General features: G+C 38.3%; 3 protein-coding genes across 5 annotated transcripts; all 3 read right to left on the bottom strand.

Annotated features, from left to right (window-relative positions):
- Positions 1 to 3: 3 nt before the first annotated feature.
- tap2t (transporter associated with antigen processing, subunit type t, teleost specific) lies at positions 4 to 6,917 on the bottom strand. Its single transcript, XM_065270494.2, has 12 exons — positions 6,712 to 6,917; positions 6,005 to 6,552; positions 4,751 to 4,865; positions 4,543 to 4,673; positions 3,780 to 3,985; positions 3,491 to 3,688; positions 3,243 to 3,371; positions 2,860 to 3,048; positions 2,590 to 2,763; positions 2,325 to 2,484; positions 1,490 to 1,626; positions 4 to 218 (listed from the first exon to the last, which is right to left on the bottom strand). Exons 2-12 carry the CDS (start codon positions 6,537 to 6,539, stop codon positions 6 to 8), a joined length of 2,187 nt encoding a protein of 728 aa, XP_065126566.2. The 5' UTR covers positions 6,540 to 6,552; positions 6,712 to 6,917; the 3' UTR covers positions 4 to 5.
- A 938-nt stretch (positions 6,918 to 7,855) lies between these two features.
- Positions 7,856 to 15,114, bottom strand: slc16a5a (solute carrier family 16 member 5a). 3 transcript variants are annotated; one of them, XM_065242217.2, is made up of 5 exons: positions 15,095 to 15,114; positions 12,866 to 13,299; positions 12,447 to 12,590; positions 9,946 to 10,761; positions 7,856 to 9,499 (listed from the first exon to the last, which is right to left on the bottom strand). In XM_065242217.2, the coding sequence occupies exons 2-5, from the start codon at positions 13,149 to 13,151 to the stop codon at positions 9,273 to 9,275; spliced, it is 1,473 nt and encodes a 490-aa protein (XP_065098289.1). In that variant the 5' UTR covers positions 13,152 to 13,299; positions 15,095 to 15,114; the 3' UTR covers positions 7,856 to 9,272. The 3 variants fall into 3 exon arrangements, with proteins under 3 accessions (XP_065098289.1, XP_065098287.1, XP_065098288.1); XM_065242215.2 differs by lacking the exon at positions 15,095 to 15,114 and adding an exon at positions 14,433 to 14,712; XM_065242216.2 differs by lacking the exon at positions 15,095 to 15,114 and adding an exon at positions 14,284 to 14,394.
- Positions 15,115 to 15,561: 447 nt separating this feature from the next.
- On the bottom strand, positions 15,562 to 23,077 carry kctd2 (potassium channel tetramerization domain containing 2). Its single transcript, XM_065242214.1, has 6 exons — positions 22,403 to 23,077; positions 21,732 to 21,840; positions 21,143 to 21,234; positions 20,151 to 20,246; positions 19,641 to 19,766; positions 15,562 to 18,671 (listed from the first exon to the last, which is right to left on the bottom strand). Exons 1-6 carry the CDS (start codon positions 22,736 to 22,738, stop codon positions 18,642 to 18,644), a joined length of 789 nt encoding a protein of 262 aa, XP_065098286.1. The 5' UTR covers positions 22,739 to 23,077; the 3' UTR covers positions 15,562 to 18,641.
- Between the last annotated feature and the right edge of the window lie 48 nt (positions 23,078 to 23,125).

Raw genomic sequence — 23,125 nt, 5'->3', positions numbered from 1 at the left:
CTGTCTCACTCCGCTGGTTGTGGCTCAGTATTAAAGAGTTTTTCCTTAAGTCGATAATATCTTCCATTCTGATCAGCCATTAGCTGCTGGTGAGTTCCCTCTTCCACAACCTTTCCATCTTCCATGAAGATAATGTGGTGTGCTTTCTCCACAGTCTCCAAACGATGAGCTACCACCAATACTGTCTGATCTGTTATGTTATTGAGCACATCTTGAATCTGGAAAATACAGAAGAAAAACATTTGAAATGATGTTTCATTGGCAGCAGAGTATGTGAGTGAAGCACGATTTTGCCTGGAGCTTTTGAAAGTCGGTGCATTGTGGTTTTCTAATACACCCGAGAGCACTCCACTACCACTCCATCGCAAGCACAACTCACGTTAACAGCCATAATGCGGCTATGGGCGTAACTCTCATCTAACAGATGGAGGGGAGAGCATAACATTTCTCAATGAAAATATTGGCTTGGGCTGAGATTAGCTACTGCTCCAATACTGCACGTTGATGTTTTTGTCTTTAACACTGAATGCATCTTCTGCATCTTCTGAGGTTTTGTAATATATATAAAAAAAGAAAACTTACAGTAGAGTGTAAATGTGGGAGTGAGCAAGTAGCGGGAAATAATAAACCCGGAGCGGAGATGGAGCAGAGTGATTACGTAATGCTTTGAGCATGGAGCAGAAATTCTTGCCACTCCACTCACATACTCTGATTGAGGGTGCTTTCACACAGGCACTGTTTTGGTCGACCCAAATGAGTTTTCGGTCCGAGTACGGTTCTTTGGGTTAGTGTGAACACAAAAGCTTGTGCGCACTAAACGGCCGCTCCGAGACCACTCTAAACAGGTGGTCTCGGAGGGGCTAACGCCAAACTCTGTGAAGTGAACGCTGCTCGACCTCGGACCGAACCAAATACATGAAGTTTTCCACATGTTTGAGCCACTGGGCTTCGGTTATATTGTGGGTAAACAACAAACAGGGCAATCTTGGTCTGTCTCTTGGAGGTTTGAGCTTATGATTTCATAAATGCATAGCTGTCCTCCACACACACAAATAGTGACATTTACAGGACTTATAGCAAACGGCTCCTTGAGAAGGGCTTTAATGGAACAGTTGCGCAATTTCGCGTTAAAGCAATAAACTTTGCAAAGACGTGCATCATTTATTTCCATATTATGCTAGCTTCGCTCTTCCTGTCAGGCTGGTTGTTGTGGAAAAGTGGGGGGTGGTCATGGGGGTAAGCACTAAGAGACCAATGACAGGGCTAACCATTGTCACATGGTGTACGGTGCAGCATTTCGAGTACAGTAAAAACAACATACGTGAACACAAACCGCACTAACTGAAAAAATTATACAATGTAATTTGGTGTGCAGTGAGGCCGCACCACGGTGCACACCAACATGTGTGAAAACACCCTGAGATACACCTTGTTACACTAAACAGCAGCTTAAAATATCAAGATGTATTTATTGTGTAAGAGTGCATACTGCTTGTTGTGTGCTGCAGTCCATGTGGCTGGTTGCCTCATCTAAGATCAGAATCTGCGGTTTCCTTATCAGAGCTCTGGCTAAAGCAATACACTGCTTCTGTCCTGCAGACAGCTGGTCACCACATTCACCAACATCTAAAGAACACAAGAGTTTACAAAATCTAACACAAGCAATAAGATCCAGACCTAATAAATTCATATTTACTGATTGGATATTCAAAGGGACACTCCACTTTTTTTAAAATATGCTAATTTTCCAGCTTCCCTAGAGTTAAACAATGGATTTTTACCGTTTTGGAATCCATTCAGCTGATCTTCAGGTCTGGCGGTACCTCTGTGGTTTTCTAGGCCGATATGGTTAAGAACTAAACTCTCATTCTGGCGTAATAATCAAGGACTTTGCTGCCGTAACATGGCTGCAGGAGGCGCAATGATATTACGCAGCGCCTGAAAATAATCTTCTTGGTAAATTTCTGTAGCAGAGAACTATTTTCGAGCTCTGCGTAATATCTTTGTGCCTCCTGCAGCCATGTTACGTCAGCAAAGTCCTTGATTATTATGCCAGAAAGAGAGTATAGTTCCTAGCCATATCGGAAAAATATCAAAACTCTTTGGTTATTTTTTATGCTAATGGTCTAATCAGATTCAATGGATTATGCTAAGCTATGCTAAAAGTGGTAACGCCAGACCCAAAGATCGGCTGAATGGATTTCAAAACTGTAAAAATTAAATGTTTAACTCTAGGGGAGCTGAAAATTAGCAATAAAAAAATTGGAGTGTCCTTTTAAGTATGGAGTTACGATGACCATTTCTGAGTTTAACTGGTTTCATACCCGTGTCATATCCCTGCTCTAGGTTGCATATGAACTGGTGTGCATTGGCTTTCCGAGCAGCTTCTTTGACTCTTTCGAGGGAACAATCCTCTAATCCGTACTCAATATTATGTCTCACGGAGCCAGAGAAAAGCACAGGATCCTGGGATACCATCGCCACCTGAAAATGACATTCATATATTACCTACAATCTAATGAAACTGCAATAACACAACTCACTGTTTGCAAAGTTAACATCTGTACATGCTAGTTTATTATAGCATGCCTTTTGGTGGAAGTAATTGTGTTGATAGCGATATAGAGGTTCTCCATCCAGCAACACCTCACCCTCCTGTGGTTCATAAAATCGCTGCAGCAAACAAACACAAGAAGTCTTCCCACCACCAGAAGGTCCCACCAATGCTGTCACCTTCCCCGGACTCAATTCTAAAGTCACAGACTGCAAGAATATTTGGGTTAGATTAAGACATAATTTGTTAAGTTTACAACAGGGTTTGTTTTATCATAAAAAGTAAATTAAGTTAATAAGTTATACCTCAAGGGCTTTATTATCAGGCCGTGTGCTGTAAGAAAAGGTGACATTTTCAAAAGTGAGTCTTCCTGTGAGTTTCTCGGGTGCCAGATCTTCTGCCTCTCTCATTTGTGGCTTCCTATCAAGCAGCTGGAAGACTTTTACTGCTGAGCCGACAGTGTTCAACATGTCTCCATAGATATATACAAGTTGCTGAGGATATAATAATGGGCAGAATTTAGTGTTGTTAATCTGTCTTGGTAGCCAAGTTAGTACAGCATTTGCATTAGCAGTGCAAACATTATAGGTTTGCATCTCAGGGACCACACATATTGTTAAAAAGTATGCCTTGAATGCAATGTAAGTCGCTTTGGAAGTGTCTGCCAAATGCATAAATGCAATCTCACCTTCATGTTAGTCACCATGTCCTTCTGGTACAACACGAATGCAAGGAGGCTGCCACTGCTTAGCTGTCCAGAGGAGATGAGATTTCGACCTTGGAACAGCATTGCCACCCTCAAGCCCAATGTAATAAACTACAGTGTTGTGATAGCAGATAAAAAAGAGGATTTTAGGAACAGATACTTTTGACTTGCATTTGTGTGTTGGATAGGAAGCTATTTATTTACACTGTAAACCAATAGGAATGCTTTACCCTTCGTATTAAAAGGTGAACAGCACTGTAGATGCCCTTTCGTTTCAACAACTGAAGCTTATTGTTCAAAGCCTGTTCATATCTTCTCTTCTCCTGAGCCTCTGCTTTACAACTGCGTACCGTCTTTATAGACCCAATGACAGAAGACGCCAAATTCCCAATCTCTGCATTGCAGTCCTGAATTTCTCTGGATGTTTTCTGTAGGATTCGAAACCGTGAAAATATCATCTACAAGACAAAAACAACCCTGATGCATTATGACCTACCGTTAAAATATTTGTTTACTTACCTGTGAGAAGTTGTTGTATGAATTTTGAATGAAAGCAAGAACAGGCATCTCTATGCATGTGAGGAGTGTTAACTGCCAGGACAGGCCCAGCATAAAGTACAGCATGCCACATGTTTTCACCAGACTGCGCAGTAACACGTTTACGTTCATGGCGACAGAACGGCCCATCTTATCCGTGTCAGAGACCAAACGTGAACTGAGACTTCCTGTTAGAAAGATATTTTTCACATAGACACTTAATCAAGGCTGTCCCGAGCCATGAGATGAGGTGGTCCTATTAAATCATTTTACTGACGGTTGTGCAGGGCATGGGGTCCACCTTTTTTATCGTATTTGTTAGCTTTGTCTACTTATATAACAATACACAAATACATAATTACAACTATGCAGCTTGTTAAAGGGATAGTTCACCCAAAAATGATAATTCTGTCATCATTTACTCAACCTTGTTACAAACCTGTGTTAATTTATTTGTTCTGCTGAGCACAAAGAAAGATATTTTGAGCAATGTTCGCAACCAAACCATTTTTGAGCACCATTGACATCCATAATAGTAGTTTTCCAACTACAGAAGTCAATAGTGCATCTGTTTTCTGCCTGATTACAAATATATTTCTTTGTGTTCAGCAGAACAAAGAAATGTATACAGGACAGATATTCATTTTTGGGTGAACTATCCCGTAATTGGATATCAATATTATGCATAAACCATATGTATGTATTTTACAATGGACTTGAGTATTAAGTAAAGAGGTAATCATACCTGGTTTGTTTTCTTCGAAGAAGTTTATCTCCTGTTTCATGAGGTTTTGAAACAGCATGTGTCGGATTCTTTTGTTGAGTCTGCTGAGGCTACACATGAACATCCCCCCACGCAGACCACCGAACATAGAACTTCAATACACAAATAAACAAATAAATACACAATGGACAAACTATATTAGTTCAAAGAGGAATAATGTTATACTTACCTTCCTAGTGAGCAAAGTGCCATGAGTCCAACAGCCCACAAAAAGTTCTTGTGTTGGTATTTTCCACTCAGTAAGTCAATAACTTTTCCAACACTGTATGGAATGAACGTCTCAACTATAAAGAAAAGCAAATTATGTTCAGCAGCCTTTATTACATATTTTAAAACGGGTCAATGACGTGACGTTAATTATTTTGTGTCCGTATGGTTCAATTAAATGTAAAAGGGTTAAAATTTCAAAATAAAATTGCAGATTACTTGCATACATTCTCTCTTTTGAGGACCAAGTCTAAAATTTCTGGTTTTATTTCATTTGGAAGAATATTTGGGGGATAATTTCAAAAATGTCAATTGGTGTTAACTAGTATTTTTAAATGAAAATATAAATATATTCATAAAAAAATGTGGAATAAAATATAATCATCTAGTTTAGTGTAATATGATTTTTTTTACATAATTTGTCAAAGCTTATTAAGAAAACAGAGCAAAAAATGCATTCAAATTTACATTTAGAAAAAAATAATAAAATAATATTTAATATAAATAATAAAATAATATTTAAAAATAAATATTTTTTATGATTATGCTTACATGCCATTAAGGTGGATAAAATATTTAATATTTCTCATTCTTTGGCGCAATTGGCGGTTACATCATTTGACATTTTCAGGTCCGTTCACTCTTAACATTCATAAAAATGGAGCGTAATTTTTTATTGCATAAATTAACATAAATACACTATGTGCATTGAAATAAACCTGATGCATGCTTTTAAAACAAGTTTTTTAAACAAATTTTTTGAATTTCTCATCTTGACAAACTGTTTTTTGTCACTGACCCATAACAAAAGGGCAGACTTACTTTGAATCAAGTTTTAAAATTCCTTGCATATTACTTTCAATTATATAGTTTAGATTTTTTGGTAACAAACACATTTGTACTAGCACAGGGGTCTTCAATTAAGGGGCTGTCAATCAGTGTTTAATAATATACATATTGTATATAACAGCTATATTTCTCTAACCACCAATGGGTCCTTGGCATAAACAGATTCAATGGCAAGGCCATTCTCTAGTTTACTAGATTTATGCAGTGTTCCTGTAGCTCAATTGGAAAAGCACTGCGTTAACAGTGCAAAGGTCATGATCCCCAAATAAGAAATGATGCGTGAATGCAATGTACTAAATGCAATGTTAAGTTGCTTGGATAAAAGCATTTGCCAAATGCATAAGTGTAATCCAAATGAAAAACTCACACAACGCTGCCAGGCTGAGGAAGAGGAAGGCAGTCCCTAGATGAAAATAGTCTGGTCTGGAGTACCAAATTACTCTTTTCAGGAGAGCTTTGGCTTCTTCATCTTTTTTCTGGTTTCTGGCACCCTTAGCTGATCCACCACGTGGGAAGGCCATCTCCAGCACCATATATACAATAGTAGATGTGGCAGAGCTCAGGATCACCATGCCAGGATCAGGAACAGGGCTAAAACCTCTTACAGTCCCAGGCAGCATTGTCTGTACACTGTCAAACACCGCAGGTAAGAAGCTCAATAAGGCTACCCATCTCTTCAGGAGGGAATGGACACTGTTGTCAGCAACCAGTGTGCTCACTGAATAAAGCAGAGCCCAGCTGATGGTCCTGAAAGCCCACAGGCACCTTATATCCAGGCTGCCTTCTCCATCCAACCTCAGCAACACAGCCCATACACAAACCCAGAGGATAAGATCACAGCACAGCAGATAGATAAGTGCTATTAATGTAGCAGTGGATAAGGGTTGAGTCTTGGGCACCATCTTTAAATGTAAACTGGATAAAACAAAACGAGCCATATGTTAGCAATGTATAGCGTCGCTTGGTTGTGCATACTAAATGTTAACCACTTGACTATATAAACTTAAACTTACTTAAACGTATTGCCTGACTATATATTTAAGCACTAAACAAATATCAGATATTTAGCCTTACCATAAGCTGTTTTTATCAATCCTTTAAGAGCGCCATAGCATGTCGGACTGCCACTTTTGGTTTCACTTTCACATTTGTGGGCGGTGACGAAATTGTTTTCAGTTCCGCTTTATTAACAAACAGCTTATAAAATAAACGCACATAATATATATATAATACGCAGTGATAGTTTTATTAGAACGAAGTAGTCTGGTCCTAGCAATGTGGGTTCAATTTAATGAGGCGCTGTATAGTACCGCGAGAGCGAGTCAGAAGCACAACTTTCGAATCGCTCTCGCGGTACTTTGATGTCATAGTGTCATAAGGACCAGTCCTACTTGAATGGGGAATACAAATGTTTTGCTCGCTGAGATCACAATAAAACAACATAATTTCGAACAACAATTAAACAAGAATGCAATTGTACTATAAATATAGTTTCTTAGACTAAAGTAAGTGCCCCAGCTACTGCGCATGTGCACCAATCGATTGTGGCTAGAAGGGATACAGCTACGGCCAAAATCTCGCTGGATGAGCGCTGTTTTCATCCTCATTCTAACCCTAAACCTAATATTTCACGGGATTTGGCCGTAGCACTGCAACTTTTTGTTACGTTTTTGGGAATAGTTTACACAATATTCCCTATCCAAGTAAGCCAGTATTGTTAAAGGGGACATTTCACAAGAATTTTTTAAGATGTCAAAGAAATCTTTGGTGTCCCCAGAGTACATATGTGAAGTTTTAGCTCAAAATATAATATAGATAATTTATTATAGAAAGTTTAAATTTTCACATTGTAGATGTGTGCCAAGATGTGCAGTTTTGTGTGTGTCCTTTAAAATGCAAATGAGCTGATCTCTGTACTAAATGGCAGTGGCGTGGTTGGATAGTGCAAATTAAGGGGTGGTATTATCCCCTTCTGACATCACCAGCGAAGTCAAATTTCAATGACCTATTTTTTTCATATGCTTGTGGAGAATGGTTTACCAAAACTAAGTTACTGATTTGTTCTTATTCACATTTTCTAGGTTGATAAAAGCACTGGGGACCCTTACAGCACTTAAACATGAAAAAGTTCAATTTTTTATGGTGTGTCCCCTTTAAAACTGTATTTTAAACTTAATCATACAGTGATATGGAAAAAACATGGCCGCACAGTTAGTCCAAGGCACTGCCAAAATGTTTATTAAGCATTTATCTGTTTACATCTTCAGTTCTAAAAAATTCCAAATATATTTTCCTTTAATATAGAAATAAACTTTATTAGTGTACTAAATACTCTTTACCATACTATAAATGACTCTCTGAAGAGGTTCACATCCCCTTCCATTAACAGCAAGTCATTTGCTTTGGCAAAATAAGAAAACAACACAACTATGACAAGGCCAACAATTGTGCACCTGAGAAAACTGAAACAGCTTCCCATAAAACATCTTGAAATGTAATGCTTGTTCTATCCAACAGTAAATATGAATGAAATGGTCCCTTTGAACACTCAGGGTCAGCTTCCCAGACAGTCTATAGTCTCAGACCGAAAACACTTATCTTAAAATATATCAGTGTCATTGTTTTGTCTCAAAATGTACACCAGTAATGTTTTTTGTAAGGCATGCTTGTAAAAACTACTTAAGTAGCCTCATATAACCAAGACCTAGTCCTTGACTAATCTAAACCGTGTCTGGGAAACCACCACTGTGTTCAAAGAGTCTTTCATACAGTCTTAATCCAAGAACCCAGCAGCCCTCACCAAGTGCACATTAGGTATTTAGGGCAAAGCACACAAAAAATCTCACTGATAAACAGACGACTTGAAGCCTTATGACGAAGGAAGTTTTATGACGTAGTACTTGGTTAGCAAAGGTTTGTGTTTAGCTAAACCTTGACTTGAGTTACTCCTGATTTATGATATAGTCTCTTTACACTTTGGCACTCTTGAGGGATGGTTTCCCGGCCAGGGATTAGCTTAAACCAGGACTAGGCCTTAGTTTAATTAGGAAATATAACTAGTTTTAACAAACATGCCTTACTAAAAACATTACTTGTGTGCATTTTGAGTCAAAACAAAGGGCACTGATGTATTTTAAGATATGACTTGTTTTCAGTTTGGACAGCTCTTACATTTATTTTAGTCTATGACTAGTCTAATCCCTGTCCTGGAAACCGCCCCTGAATGTTGAAAAGTTAAGACAACAGATTTAAACTCCCATTAAGGGTTAACTGTGTATGTAGGTCATTCAGTGTATGGTACAAAAATACAATAAGAACACTTGCAATGTTATACAAACACAGTGTATATAGTGTATCCTTATACATAACAATAAACGAAAATATATAAAGATAAAAGTTAATGTGACATATAACAATTATGATGCTGAACAACATTTCCTGGGCAAACAGCTTCAATGTTCATTATAAGAATGAAGAAGCACCTTTTTACTGTATTCATTTGTAGTAATTGCACTTTTCAATATAGCCTACTGTATGCCATACATTTTCACGAGCTGTGATACACCTCAATTTCGGACAGTTGGACAACATAACTCTTGTTTTGAACTGGTTTACATTTTTGGTCCCTGTGAAGATTAAGTATTTGTCTTGTCCCCATTTGTAGGAACAGTGCTGTACTGGCAGTCAGTGGATAAAGTAACTGCAGGCTTAGCTGGAGATCCAGAAGCTTTTTCCTTTTGCAAACGGTCACGGCGGTCTAGCCAATAAAAGGAAACCATAAGAAACAAAGCTGATAAGGTCACTGAGATGCTGCAGACCAGGAACACATATGTGAAGACCCCAGTCCTGTCAACTAGAACCCCTGTAACACAAATATAAGAGTGAATAAAACATTACATATAATTTCAACTTTCCTGACCTACAAGTAACAAAAGTGCCATTTTATCATGATTTTGAAGCTTATCATTGAAACATATGTCATGCATGACTTTATAAACTAGATTGTCTTTAGTCTAGGGCAATGGTGAGCATTAAACCAAAAGCATGTGTTCTTGAAATCACTGCAAAGTGTAATATTATACTTGGCCCTACTATTAAACTATTGTGTGAGAAAATGTAGCTCGGTCAGTTTGACCATACTCAAAACATAGAGACTTGCCTCCCACACATAACAAACACATAAATCCAGATTAGTGCTTTTAAAGTGGGGGAGACATTCCTTTCTTTGTACCAGGCAGGTATATAATCTCAGGTACCATATTTAATTGAGCTGGTAAACTAACATAATTTCGAAGATTGCCATGTTACCTGCGAGAGGAGGTCCTATTAACAGTGTGACACTTTCCATTATAGACAGCAGGCCGAGCGCGGATGGGAACCGGCTCATCTCAACTGTATCCATCAGAACGGTGAACATCAGTGACCCGACCACGCTCATAGTAATTCCATACGTAAGCACGTACATTAAAAGCACAGGAAAACTGGCATTAATGCAACAAATATTATTACTGAGTCCATTTAAGAGTAGGGCGATGGAGAACACGTAGATGTGGCGACCTTTAAACCATGACAAACTGAAGAGCACTCCGATGGGAGGTCGCACAATAATGTTCACAAAGCCCAGGATGGAGAGCAGCAAGGCAGCTCGGCTTGGATCCATACCGTCGGACGTAGCATATGGGACTAGGTATATAAGGGGCACCACAAACCCCAGCATCATCCAAGTGATGCCCAAGGAGAAGACCCGAAATCGAAGATTACTGCAGAACAGGTCAAAAGCCATGTGTCGTCTGAGAGAAGATGTTAAATTTTTAAATATCCCTAGAAAGCCCCCCTTCGGCCTCTCTTCTTTGGTGGCTTTTGGGGTATTGCTCTTCGCCTTTCTGGGCTTGAGTGGCCTCATGACAGCCCCACAAACACAGCAGTTAAGCAGCACAGCGCCAAGCACCAGAAAGCTCCCTCTCCAGCCCAACTCCTTGTGCAAGTAGTCTCCTAAAAAGGGCAATGTGGACAGACCCAAAGCTGTACCAGTGGAGGACATTGCGTTGGCAAATGGACGACGGCGCACAAAGTAATGGCCGAGGATGGTGACAGCAGGCTGAAAGCTGAAGCAGAAACCCAGACCTGTTGAGCAAACACAGAGTTTTGGTTATAGATGTTCTGATGATGGCAAACTTGCTTCATGCCAGGTGATCCTATATACACTCACCTAAAGGATTATTAGGAACCCTATACTAATACTGTGTTTGACCCCCTTTTGCCTTCAGAACTTAATTCTATGTGGCATTGATTCCACAAGGTGCTGAAAGCATTCTTTAGAAATGATGGCCCATATTGATAGAATAGCATCTTGCAGTTGATGGAGATTTGTGGGATGCACATCCAGGGCACGAAGCTCCCGTTCCACCACATCCCAAAGATGCTCTATTGGGTTGAGATCTGGTGACTGTGGGGGCCATTTTAGTACAGTGAACTCATTGTCATGTTCAAGAAACCAATTTGAAATGATTTTAGTACAGTGAACTCATTGTCATGTTCAAGAAACCAATTTGAAATGATTCAAGCTTTGTGACATGGTGCATTATCCTGCTGGAAGTAGCCATCAGAGGATGGGTACATGGTAGTCATAAAAAGATGGAAATGGTCAGAAACAATGCTCAGGTAGGCTGTGGCATTAAAACGATGCCTAATTGGCACTAAGGGGCCTAAAGTGTGCCAAGAAAACAACCCCCACACTAGGGATGTTCACATTAACCGTTTAACCGTTAACCGAAGGTAAGAAATTATGACCGATTAACATTATCAGTTAAAATAAAAATATTTGTTAATACATGGTGTGTGTTGTCATGAGCCGACAGACATTTCGCCACTTTTCTATCTTTAATTTGTGAATGTCCTGTAAATGACACAAATGATTGCTGCCCTGACGGTCTGATAAAGTAATCATTTGTATGAGAAATCATTTGTATGCGTGTTTGGAAGCTGAACGGAGACGCGCGCGTGTCCGCGCAAGATGACGCGGTCCGTCTGCGCACATCCGGACAGACGTTCGCTGATGGCCTCTGACCCTAACCATAAACATCTAGCTCTTTTTGGACAAACGGAGAAAGACGACGCAAAACCAAAACTTTCTGAAAAGCGTCCTGCTTTAGAAATGACTACTGTGGTAGATGAAACGGAGACAATCTGCCATTTGGATATTAATCCACTGGACCGATCGCGTGCTTTTTAACAAGGTATGTTGCGTGAATATCTGATAATGTATGAATCCTGGTTCTGTTTTTGATCTGTGGCTGCTGTTTGCACGACGTAAAACCAAAGACGACGCAAAACCAAAACTTTCTGAAAAGCGTCCTGCTTTAGAAATGACCACTGTGGTAGATGAAACGGAGACAATCTGTCCTTTGGATATTAATCTACTGGACCGATCGCGTGCTTTTTAATAAAGTAATGTTGCGTGAATATCTGATAATGTATGAATCCTGGTTCTGTTGTTGATCTGTGGCTACTGTTTGCACGTTCAAATTAAATGTTTTGTTTTTACTAGTTCACAGACAACCGTCAGCTGTATTTTTACTCAATGACAATTTCATATTAAAATCTTATCAGTTAACGGTTAATGTTCGGTTTAGAAGCTACGGTTGTCGGTCGGGAAAATTAACTGATATGAGCATCCCTACCCCACACCATTACATTAATGAGAAATTGAACAGGTATTCCTAATAATCCTTTAGGTGAGTGTAGTTTGCAATAATCTCTATTGCTCTTTTCACTGCATATCATAATCTCTTCCTGTAGGACCTACTGACCCGTGATCACCCCAGCAGTGATGTACAATTCAACAATGGACTGTGAGAAGGAGCTGGCTGCCATCCCCAGACCACTCAGTACTCCCCCAAACATCACTGTTGCCCGACATCCAAAGCGCTCCACCAGAACACTACAAAGAGGACCTGAAAGAAAAATGCTTACAGCTTGAAATGAAGATGGCCACTATTAGCCACTCTTATCATCACATAGCAAATTGATCACAGACTGATAATATAGAAAACAGTATAGAAGATGGTAAACCAAGACCTCAACTTCCTTTTCACAGTAGTAAAGTGAGATGTAAAGTTCTGGTATCAGTTAGCTAGTTTCTCACAGAAGTCTTTTTAATAGTTTAGAAAAGTCCTTAGAATTGAACCCATTGCCGTGGTCCCATGCCCCACCTATGCTACCACCTTACCTCCAGCATGTAGAGCTGCTGTCATTATTGAAGGCACCCAAGACGTCTCGCTGTTGCTGGCTTTAAATTCGGTCTGCAGATCAACATAGAAAATACCGATGAATGATGGGAAGGCCAGCGTCAGAGCCAAGACAATGATGGTAGCGAACAAAACCACCCATCCCCAGCCTCCATCTGGAGCATTATAAGCTGGATGTTTTGGGTCTGAAGGGGGTCCTAGTTTCTCTCCCTCCTCAGATTCAGGCTCACATTGCTCCTCAATGCTAGAAGGTTGTTGAGGTGCCATATTTTTCTAGCCAACGGTACTGAAGTCACTGCCGTCTAAGCTTTTCCGCCTGGTTTAAGCAGCTTTGCACTCTCGGTGGTGTAAGAAGGGTAGGGCAACACATTCTTGCATATTCCATGTCATCAAAATAAATGTGTTTGCAACACTCCTACAATTACAGATAAGAGCCTTTTTGAACAAAGAGTCATTTAAAACATTTCACATTAACATTTTAAAAGGGACTGATAGTCTCTTTAATATTTATGCAGTCCTCAAATATATCTGACTGGACCAAGTTTCTAGTATGAATTTGTTAAACTCTTCTATGTTTACTTTTCACACTCAGGTAGAGTAGAAGAGGTGCAGACCCGTATTGTCACATCCACATTGGAGATTCTTTACCAGTTTTATGAAAAGGCTGCTGAGATATATTATCTAAAAAGTCTAAGTGTGAATACTAACCAAATGAGAATAATAACAAAAAATCAAATGTGCATCTCTTATAAAATTAATGTTTTACTACAAATTTTAAGTTCACACAAGAAAAATACTGTAGTATACTTTATTAGAAAAATGTGTATTGTAGCGTATAGTAACTAGTACACAATGTACACTATTGTCAATGTGCACTATATTCTGTATTATTACCTATAGGTAATTGAAAACATTTAATAAATACTGTATTAACTAAAAGTTAATATACGTATAGTTAAATAAATGTACGTATAAGTATACTAAATAAATATAAATACATACAGTATTTGTATGTAGATTGTCTCACTACTAGTAATAACCAGCTATATAACTTATACAGTTATAACTTAGTTATTAATCAATCCGCAAAAAACGTGATTAGTTACAACATTTTTACCATTCAAAAACATTGTTAATTTTCATTAATTAATGCTTATTTGCTTCTCGTGTCGTTTATTTATTGAATCTAATTCTGTTATATTATAAAGTCAAATGTCATGCTGTTCCGCAGCACGCGACTCAAGTGAACAACAAAGAAGCTACACGGAAAGCCCGAGGGAAGGTGTGTTTTCGTCAAGATAACTGCAAAAACACCGTATTAAACTTAGACGTTTGACGGAAAGATGCGAATAAACAAAGCATTATAAGCATTACATGAATAAAGCATCGATTTAAGTACTTGACTTTGACCGCATCACCGGTGTCTCGTGAGGTAACGTTTCATCCAATTCTTTCAGTTCAATTTCAGTTTAGAAGACAGCCTGTTGTGTTCAACCCAAGTAAACATTAAAGCTTGAAACGGCCTCCCGAAATAAATAACAAACGCACCTTCTCAGCTGATTTTCAGTCATCCACGGCAGCGCGGCATGTTTGCTGCGCAGGCTGCTGTCATATCAGCAGGAGGAGACTCTGAAGGAGCGCACACATCTTAATTATGTAGCTTTTTCCCTTATCTCAGGAAATAACAAAACCAATGTAGGGCTAAATGTGTGGTAACGGCTCCTTTAAATGCAGTCTACGCGTAGCGAAATATGAGTAAAGGGGCGATGCCATTTCCTCTTGCCTTTCGCCCCACAGCGCAGCGGTTCTCTCTCATCCGCTTAGTTTTGCACTGAGGGCGGGTTTCTGTGTAAGTAACTATACCCTGGCCTGTAAACTTGATTTGTGTGCTTGCTTGTTCCTATTCATACAAAAGGTTGCATGACTGGTTATTGGTTAAAGCAAACGTGACTCAGTAAAATTAGAGTTAAGAAGAGTTAAGTACATATTACTAATCTTCTGTGCCGTGTGACGCAAACCCGTTGTCACTCAAAACTCGTGTTTCACATGCGTTTATGACTGTATGATGTGGCCAAGTTCAATGTCAAGCTTTTAAGTAAAAATATATTTGGTAGAATTTGCTTTTCTCAACCAGGGGGTTAGTAGAGGGCCCCAGGATGACTTAATGTATAGTTCACCCAAAAATAAAAATGCTGTCATCATTTACTCACCTGCCTTAAGTTGTTCGAAACCTGTGCAAGTTACTTTGTTCTGCTGAACACAAACGAAAAATAATTGTCACCATACAGATCAGGGGCACCATTCACTTGCATAGAATATTTACTACTATGTATGTCAATGGTGCTTCTGATCTTTTTGGTTACACAAACACTAGTCAAAATATCTTCCATTGAGTTCCATTTTTCGGTGAACTATCCCTTTAACATTATTTAAAATATGAACCCTAAAATCAACTATGTTAATACAGTATCGTTCTTCAGATTTTGTTGTGGACAATGGGAGGGCCTTGAAGTCTATTACAGCTATGGAAATATGTTTAAAATTGACTTGAAATTAAATTTTAAATTTGACTCAGTAATCAGATAATTTTGGGATTTCATTAGTTAAAAAATCTGGAACCAGACTACATACACTGATCAAACGGAAATAGCTGTAAACAATGAACAGCACACAACAGTGAAACACAAAACACATTTTATGATAAAAACCATAACATTATCTTTTTTGCAGTCTGTACATTGCAATAAACTGCATCAGAAGACAAACTTAAAAAAATGAAAAGACAGTCTGATCAAGACTTTTCATTTCCAGAACACTTATTTTCTCCACAATCTCCAAAACCTATTGACATATTTGACACTTTACACCAATACTGTCGACAATGCAATACACCCAAAACAACCGATGTAAAAGCAGGTTTTTAGCACGTAAAATGTGTGTTTACTGTATATTAAAGCATGCAGGTGTTGTTGACTAACTATTATGGCAAAAAATTATCTTTTAACATGGACCTTGTTTTAAACTTGTGAAAAGACTTGACAGAGGTTTGAACTTTGAGTCCATTTCCAAAACAGGCAGACTATACTTATAGGCATATTTAACCCTAAACAAGTTCATCCAGTATTTTGTTAGTGATTTCATTGTCTACAGAAGAGTTTTTCTGTCTAAACCTGCTAAACATTTTTGTTTTTTTTTCCAATTATAACTTCTTAAATGTTATCCAAACCACCATGCGCCCATAAACCTTTACACTATATGTCAAAAGCCCAGCATATAACATATATTATATACTTAACACATTGCATGCTTCCAAATTAGCGTTCCAAAACAAGGAATTGAAAAACGTGTTTTCGTCAAGAACTAACTCAGATGAAGTTTGGTGGAGAGGAGGCTGAAATTTCCTCAGTCTGGGTAACAAGCAACAGTCAATGTGACAACCATATCAGTTTCATGAACATAAATAAACTTGAGACTGCAAATGTCATGTTCTAATGCCATGCATGGCGTTCAATTCTTAAAATAGAACAAAATCCACACAGGGAGAACATAAAGATAGGTGCAAAATTAAGAGCTCAAAGTAAAAGTGCAAGGGGTAGGAGTGAAAAGTCTGAATACAGATAGGTAGGCACATAAACCACTAGAACAAAAAACAATGTGGGGAAAACACATTCAGTATTCGAGTCAAGGGACAGAATTTTTAAGAGTCAAAATAAGAGTAAACAGGCCATTATGCTCCATTGATATGTTTCTCAACCTGTATCCGTATTTAGGAAGAATAAATCTGTAAGAAATTAAACGTATGGGAGTAACAGATCAAAGGCACAACACTAAAACATCAGAGACAAAAAAGTGCCATCTGGATCTAAATCCAGGATTCTGCTTATCTGTAACTGTTAACAATACAAATGTACAAAAAGGTCCCATTATAAGGTCTTTCATTGACCAACAACTGGGGTTGAACAAATAAACACTGTCTCCAGGAGGGGGAAAACATTAACACAGACAAAGAAAAAGGAAGGGAAGGCAGCCACATAAAGACAGGCAAACCAAGCGTAGCTCACAAACTCGAATAATTAGTCTTGATATGCTAAACAAAATAACAGGCGTTTGATGCGATAAAGAGGCAAAAACCTTTTAACGTACTAAGAGAGGGAAAGACAACACTTTAAAACACTGCAGACCATAAATACATCACATACAACCGTCTTAGACCGACCCCTACAATCATCAACAGTTTAGCAATAGATATAAACAACCAAATAGTCAATACAACCCGGACGATACTGTTCAAAGAGTTTTTTTCCAAATATTGTCCATTTGCGATCACTTCCATAGTCACAGTAGATATTCCACAATGTATATTTTACAAAAAATTATCAAGTTTATCTGCTACTAGAGAAGAGTCATGTTAAACAATGTGGGCAGACAAAATACCAGCTTCAATGTCGAAATGAAGTACACACAAAACAAATTACCTGAAGAGATACTGATATATTACATTTTGGAACAACGGCAAGAATCTACGTCCACAATAAATGGAGCCCTTTACGTTCAACAACATTCCACTGATGTGATCAGACTCTTTTTAAAGTTGAACAGTTAAATAGCCAAAAATGTAACTGTATTATGGGGAGAACTAGATTTGAATGTTAAATGTCAAACAACGAGCCACTAATGCGTTCTACTAAACCACCTGGACTATATAAGCCTAATACCTCTATAAAAGGCATCTCCTATTTTTCCAGTCCTTTACAGAGTTTAAAGGTAAACACAGACATATCTCACGTCCAGGCATTTTAAAAGTACATTAAGGGTTAATTCAGTATCTCTCCCAGATAAATTGAGAAACTTGTCTTGATAAACACAAAAAACGACCACTATGGTACAGATATCAACAGTTACACTTGCATTCGGCCTCATCGTAATACATATGTTGTAATATACATAATCCTCACATGCCCAACAACCACATATATCTTCTGTTTTGCATTTTCTATTTTGATGCTTTGAAATATGCAGGCAAAAAATCTATTCCCAGGAATTGGAAATGTGACTTCTTTACGTGGTGCATTTGACCGGACGACTGGCAGTATGAGTTTTCCCTTTTCCTCTGGTCCTGTCCAGATGGGTATATAAGTTAACAAAATGCCACTCCGGAGATGAAATGCTAAATGTTCATAAGCGGCGGTCTTCATTTCGTCCATTGTGCCACCCGCTGCGTGGTCTGATCGAACAATTAGACGTGGATATTGAAATGAATGTGATGCAAGACAGCAGTTGCTAATGTGCTTGTTAAGAGAAGCTATACTGAATATCGGAGAGGTGACTTTTGCTGCGTCTCTCTTGCACACCTTTGGAAGTCCTGAGGAGAATACGGTCGTATGAATGCAGCCCCTTAGACTTTAAAGCCAGTCGCCTTATAGATTACGATGCCAATGATTAGGATATGATGACGGCTGCATAAATAAGCATTATGATGAATGATAAATCCTTCCCTGTAAGCCTTTCTGAGCAGTCTTGCATCAAATATGAACCTCAGGGGTTTAACCTCAGATGCAAAATAGCGGTGAGTTAGCAACGGTGCTGACTGGTTAATGTTGCAGCACTACAGAAAGGAAGGGGGCGTAAACCTCCACAGTGGAAAGGCACAAGGGGGAGGGAAGAGGATCTGATGAACTTGGAGTCAGCTGTATAGTGAGGATCTGGAGAAGGGAAGTAAAAGATGGGAGATCGGTGTAAGCGCAGGCACCAGGCTTCTCACATCCTAGACCCTCTTTCTTGAAGAATCTGTGGGGGGAACATCAAAATCTTGAGATTCATAATGTACAAGTAAACAAGTAAAGAGCAATTGGGTGATTCTCGCGAAATTAGACTTATGAGGTGTCATGAAACACTTTGATAAAAAAAGTAAATGCAAAGTAAGAGTATCAAAATAAGAAGCATACAGTTACAAACATCTCTTCATGTACTATTTTGCACATGATTTCAAATGACATCACACAAACCAATTTTGTTGTTTTTTTCATATTAAAGGGGAATTTTTTCATTACCGCACCGTGTCCATGACTAGATTTGGTTTCTTTGACATGAAAATATTTATAATTAAAAAATCTAAAAAATAAAAAGCTTCAGTGCATGTTATACTATAAACATTTACAGTAAAGAAACATGTGGTATTTGGTAATCATTGGTAAATGTAGAAACAATTATAAGGAATATAAATGTGTCCAAGACCAATTTTCTCATCCTCCGCAACAATTTTCAATCATTGTTTAAGCGCTCAAGGAACTAACATTAAAAAAAAAAAATTGTTGGAAGGGACATAATTGACTGTGACACTCAAGATGGCTACCAGGTAAGCAGTTCTTATTTTTTCTCTCCAGATAAAAGTTGAAATTTTGTTTGTCGTGATACCTAGACAACTTTTTAGTTTTCATTACCGAAACATGAGTTTGTAAATGCATATATTTCATGTTGCGGTAATAATAATTTTTGATGATAATAATAATCTAAAAAATGTAAATAATTCTATAGGAAATATATTTTAAATTCTCTAAAAATAATGGTTATAGTAAGTTCAGACCTTAATCTTACATAGGCAAAAAAAATTGGCTTCAAGGGCTTTTTAAAAAAACTGATGCTGGACACCTTCTAAATCTGGATTTCGTGAGAATCTCCCAACTTTGTCCAAACTTGTTGCTTCTGAGGTCATTTGAAATCTTTATAAACCTATTTAAGTTAAAAAATGAATCTTACCTTAGCCTTCTCAGTTGGTTCAATGACAATTCCATTGGTTGAGTTGTTGAGTTCCCGGGAAACAACACACAGGAATTCTGCTTGGTCCTCGTTGCCATAGTTATAGGAGGAGCCAATGCTTATAAGCTGGTTAGAGACAAGTCAAATCAAGTTCAAAGCATCACAGACAGAAACAGTGACTCTGTTATACTCCTTTACTCAAGAAAACCATACGCACACCACCTTTCTTTTAAATAAGGACCATTTAAATGGGTTTGGCTTTTATGAAAAGCAATTAAGAATTTAATCTTCTGCCTGAATGAGTTGAAAGACGCTGCACTTATCATATTTGTTCTCTATCCAGAGTAGTTTTCATAAGAGAAGGTCAGGTAAATTTATGTTTCACAGATGTGCTTTTCAAAGCAAATACAATTATAACCAGCTATACAGTTTTCAAGGGTCTAATCCTAGCCGGAAAGAAATATCAAAGGATCAGTCAAAGAATTTGTACCTGTACCGGGCAACACCTACCTGTTCAAACTTCCAACCATCCGACATGGTGGACACCATTTGAGTGAGCTCTTCCTCCTGACATTGTAATACACGATACACATGCTTCACAGGGCCCTATAGAAACAATTACACTCCAATCATTCTTCAGTATTAACACAATCATTATTGTATAGCCCTTTTCACACACATTACAGAAAATACGCTGAAAATTTATAGTTTGATTTTGGTTCATTCGCGCTGCCAATGATTTTTCGGAATCATCACGGACATCCCAAAAAGATCCAGTAAAGACACGTGACATTATATGTATTGTATTTGTAATCATGGACTTGGTTTCAAGTTAGCTTATTATCCATGATTGTTACAGCAATGTAACTAGATCCCAGAATCAATTACAGAACATGTTGTTTGGGAATTTTCTGGGTTTTATGTGCTGTGCAAAAAGTGTTTTTGATGTAGCACAAGCTTTGGAAACAGACAATAAAGTATTTTCTTGTGCAAAGTCACTCTCCCTATTTCAGTGTAACATCTAGAGAGTACCATAAACAAGCCATGTATAAGGTGACTGGCAAAGGAATGTAAATACTGTGATGCTTCTGATATGTCAACTTCTCAGGTAATGGCATGAGTTTCGGGCGGGACATATTATATTAAACAAGTTTGTCAGTAAAAATAATACAGGGTAGGACAGATAGATTGGTAAACCTGTCATATCCTGTTATCCGGTGCTGCTGCAGAAATGACACACTTCTGTGCTCAATAAAGAACCTCAGTCTATGTTATGTGGTCGAGCTAATGCAAATTTTAACAATTGAACCTTGATCCAAAATTGCTTTGACTCGGTCCCCAAATGGTTATAAATAAGAACACTAACCTTTCCCTAGGTTTAACACTGAAAAAAATTAATACTTTATCCTGCACAACATAATTACATTGCTGAATTCCACCCCCCAAAAAAATCAAGCCTAGATAGAGTTGTGGTCCTTCTGTACTAATTTCCTTTTACATACCTGAGACGTCCTGTTTTCATTGTCTCGTATTCTTTCCTTTACAAGCCGCACAAGTGAGGCAATGTTATAAAACTCTGCTTCCTCCAGAACACCTGCAGTAGCCAGAGAATCTGTTACAATTTGTTATAAGGTTATTCTGCTTTGAAATAAACATATAAAATAATACTACAACTCCTTAAAAAAATGATTCAATACCAAAAGTGAAATAAAAATAGGGTTATAAATGATGCACTACAATATTTTCAATTTTCTATTGGTTTATACACAATGAGTTTTACATACCTATACATTTTACTAGAAACATAATTAATAGACAAAACGTACAAATCAAGATATTGTTTATTATTAATAATAAATGTTATTTCAGTTCGGACTAATGATTCTGCATCCATCAGATTTTCTACAATGACCCACACAATTATTTGGACAACTTTCAAATCCTTTCAATATCCCACCGGTCTTGCAGGAAATTATCCGTTACACGAGTACACTGTGGTCCCTTTCCGGAAAAAGGATGTTTCTAAATGAAACTAGGTCATTACTGTTCCATTAAGACGTTTTTAAGGGCAACGTGCCCAGACCATCTCACCCTCCTCAGCGAGGTTCTTGTTGATGATCAGCTTCCCATGCCTCAAGTAGTTCAAGATGGGTCCAAAATATGTGGGATCCCTGTCAATCAAAAACGCTCCCGTCTCATCCTAAGAGAAAATTAGGAATAAAGAGTGAAGATAAATTGTTTTTTATATGCAACTACCAGTTTTCAATTCTATGTCCATTGCAGTCCTAAATGAAGCTGAGCACATAGTTTGCTGTTAAATTGTTGCTGTATGTGCAATAATATCAGGCATTGACCATAACATACATTTAAGCATTTAACAGATGCGTCCAATACAACTTGTGTATTCAATATAATACTGTATTCAATGCATGTTATCAGTGTGTGTGGTATCTGGGGATCAAAGGCAAAACCTTTCTCTAAAACAAAACTACAAACAATCACAACCATTCTAGTGAATTGAATGGTTATAATGGGAAATGTATTGGTGTTAATGAAAACTATAATGGTCTCTGTGGGTCTGTTCTCTGGCAGATAAGAACCCAATTAAATCTTACTGGAATAAGGTCAAAAACACTGCATTAAAAAACATTGTAATAGCTTTAATGGTAAACAGCTGATGGTTATTATTAGTATTTGTAAGGAAAACAATTAGAATGTGTACTGGGATCAACCAGTGGGTTTTAATGTTGACAGCCCCTTACCTTATCCGAATCCAAATCCGGATCTTCCTGACATAATCGATACAAAAACGATTTAGGGTCCCTGCACAGGGTCTGTTTCGTCGTGACAAAGTAGGTTCCCCCAACATTGAGTCGAACCCACCGAGATCCTGGCTTCTCTGTGGCTTCTGGCGATGGGGAACTGGGGTTGCTCTTCATAGGGAACCCAAACACCGCTCTCGAACCCGAGACCCCCGGACTGGACAAGCCGCTCCGGGTCGGTATCATGAGGGTGGGTGAGGGCAGTCTCACACTCACACAATGATCGGGCTGCTCGAGGATGCCAGTCGCGCTGGACTCAACGTGCAACTCTGCCATGTTTTCGCAGCACTGTCAGTTCCGTCTTGATCGCTAAATTCCGTTATTTAGCGCTCTGCACGCGCCGTTACGCGAAGCGGGTTGGGCTCAAACGCGCTGATAACGACGACAAAAGCGTTGGAATGTGTTAGTAACGCGCACACGAGGCGACATAGTTTACATTTCTCAAAACGCTAGGCGGATCTGTTTTGTTTATACAAACGACCCATGTAAGCTACAAATATTATGGGTGAGAATGAACATATCGTTTCCGTGTTAAGATAATGCACAATGACAAAATAAGAGTCCGATTTTTTTTTATTGTAATACTCTGATATATATAAAAACGATGATTTACACATTACATTTTGTTAGATAATTAACGGTTACAAGTAAATAAAACGGTTA

The sequence above is a fragment of the Paramisgurnus dabryanus genome, chromosome 1 (genome assembly GCF_030506205.2).
Source record: "Paramisgurnus dabryanus chromosome 1, PD_genome_1.1, whole genome shotgun sequence".
In the NCBI taxonomy this organism is placed as follows: Eukaryota; Metazoa; Chordata; class Actinopteri; order Cypriniformes; family Cobitidae; genus Paramisgurnus; species Paramisgurnus dabryanus.
The sequence above is the reverse complement of the archived record's forward strand: the minus strand, read 5'-3'. Positions and strand labels throughout refer to the sequence as shown.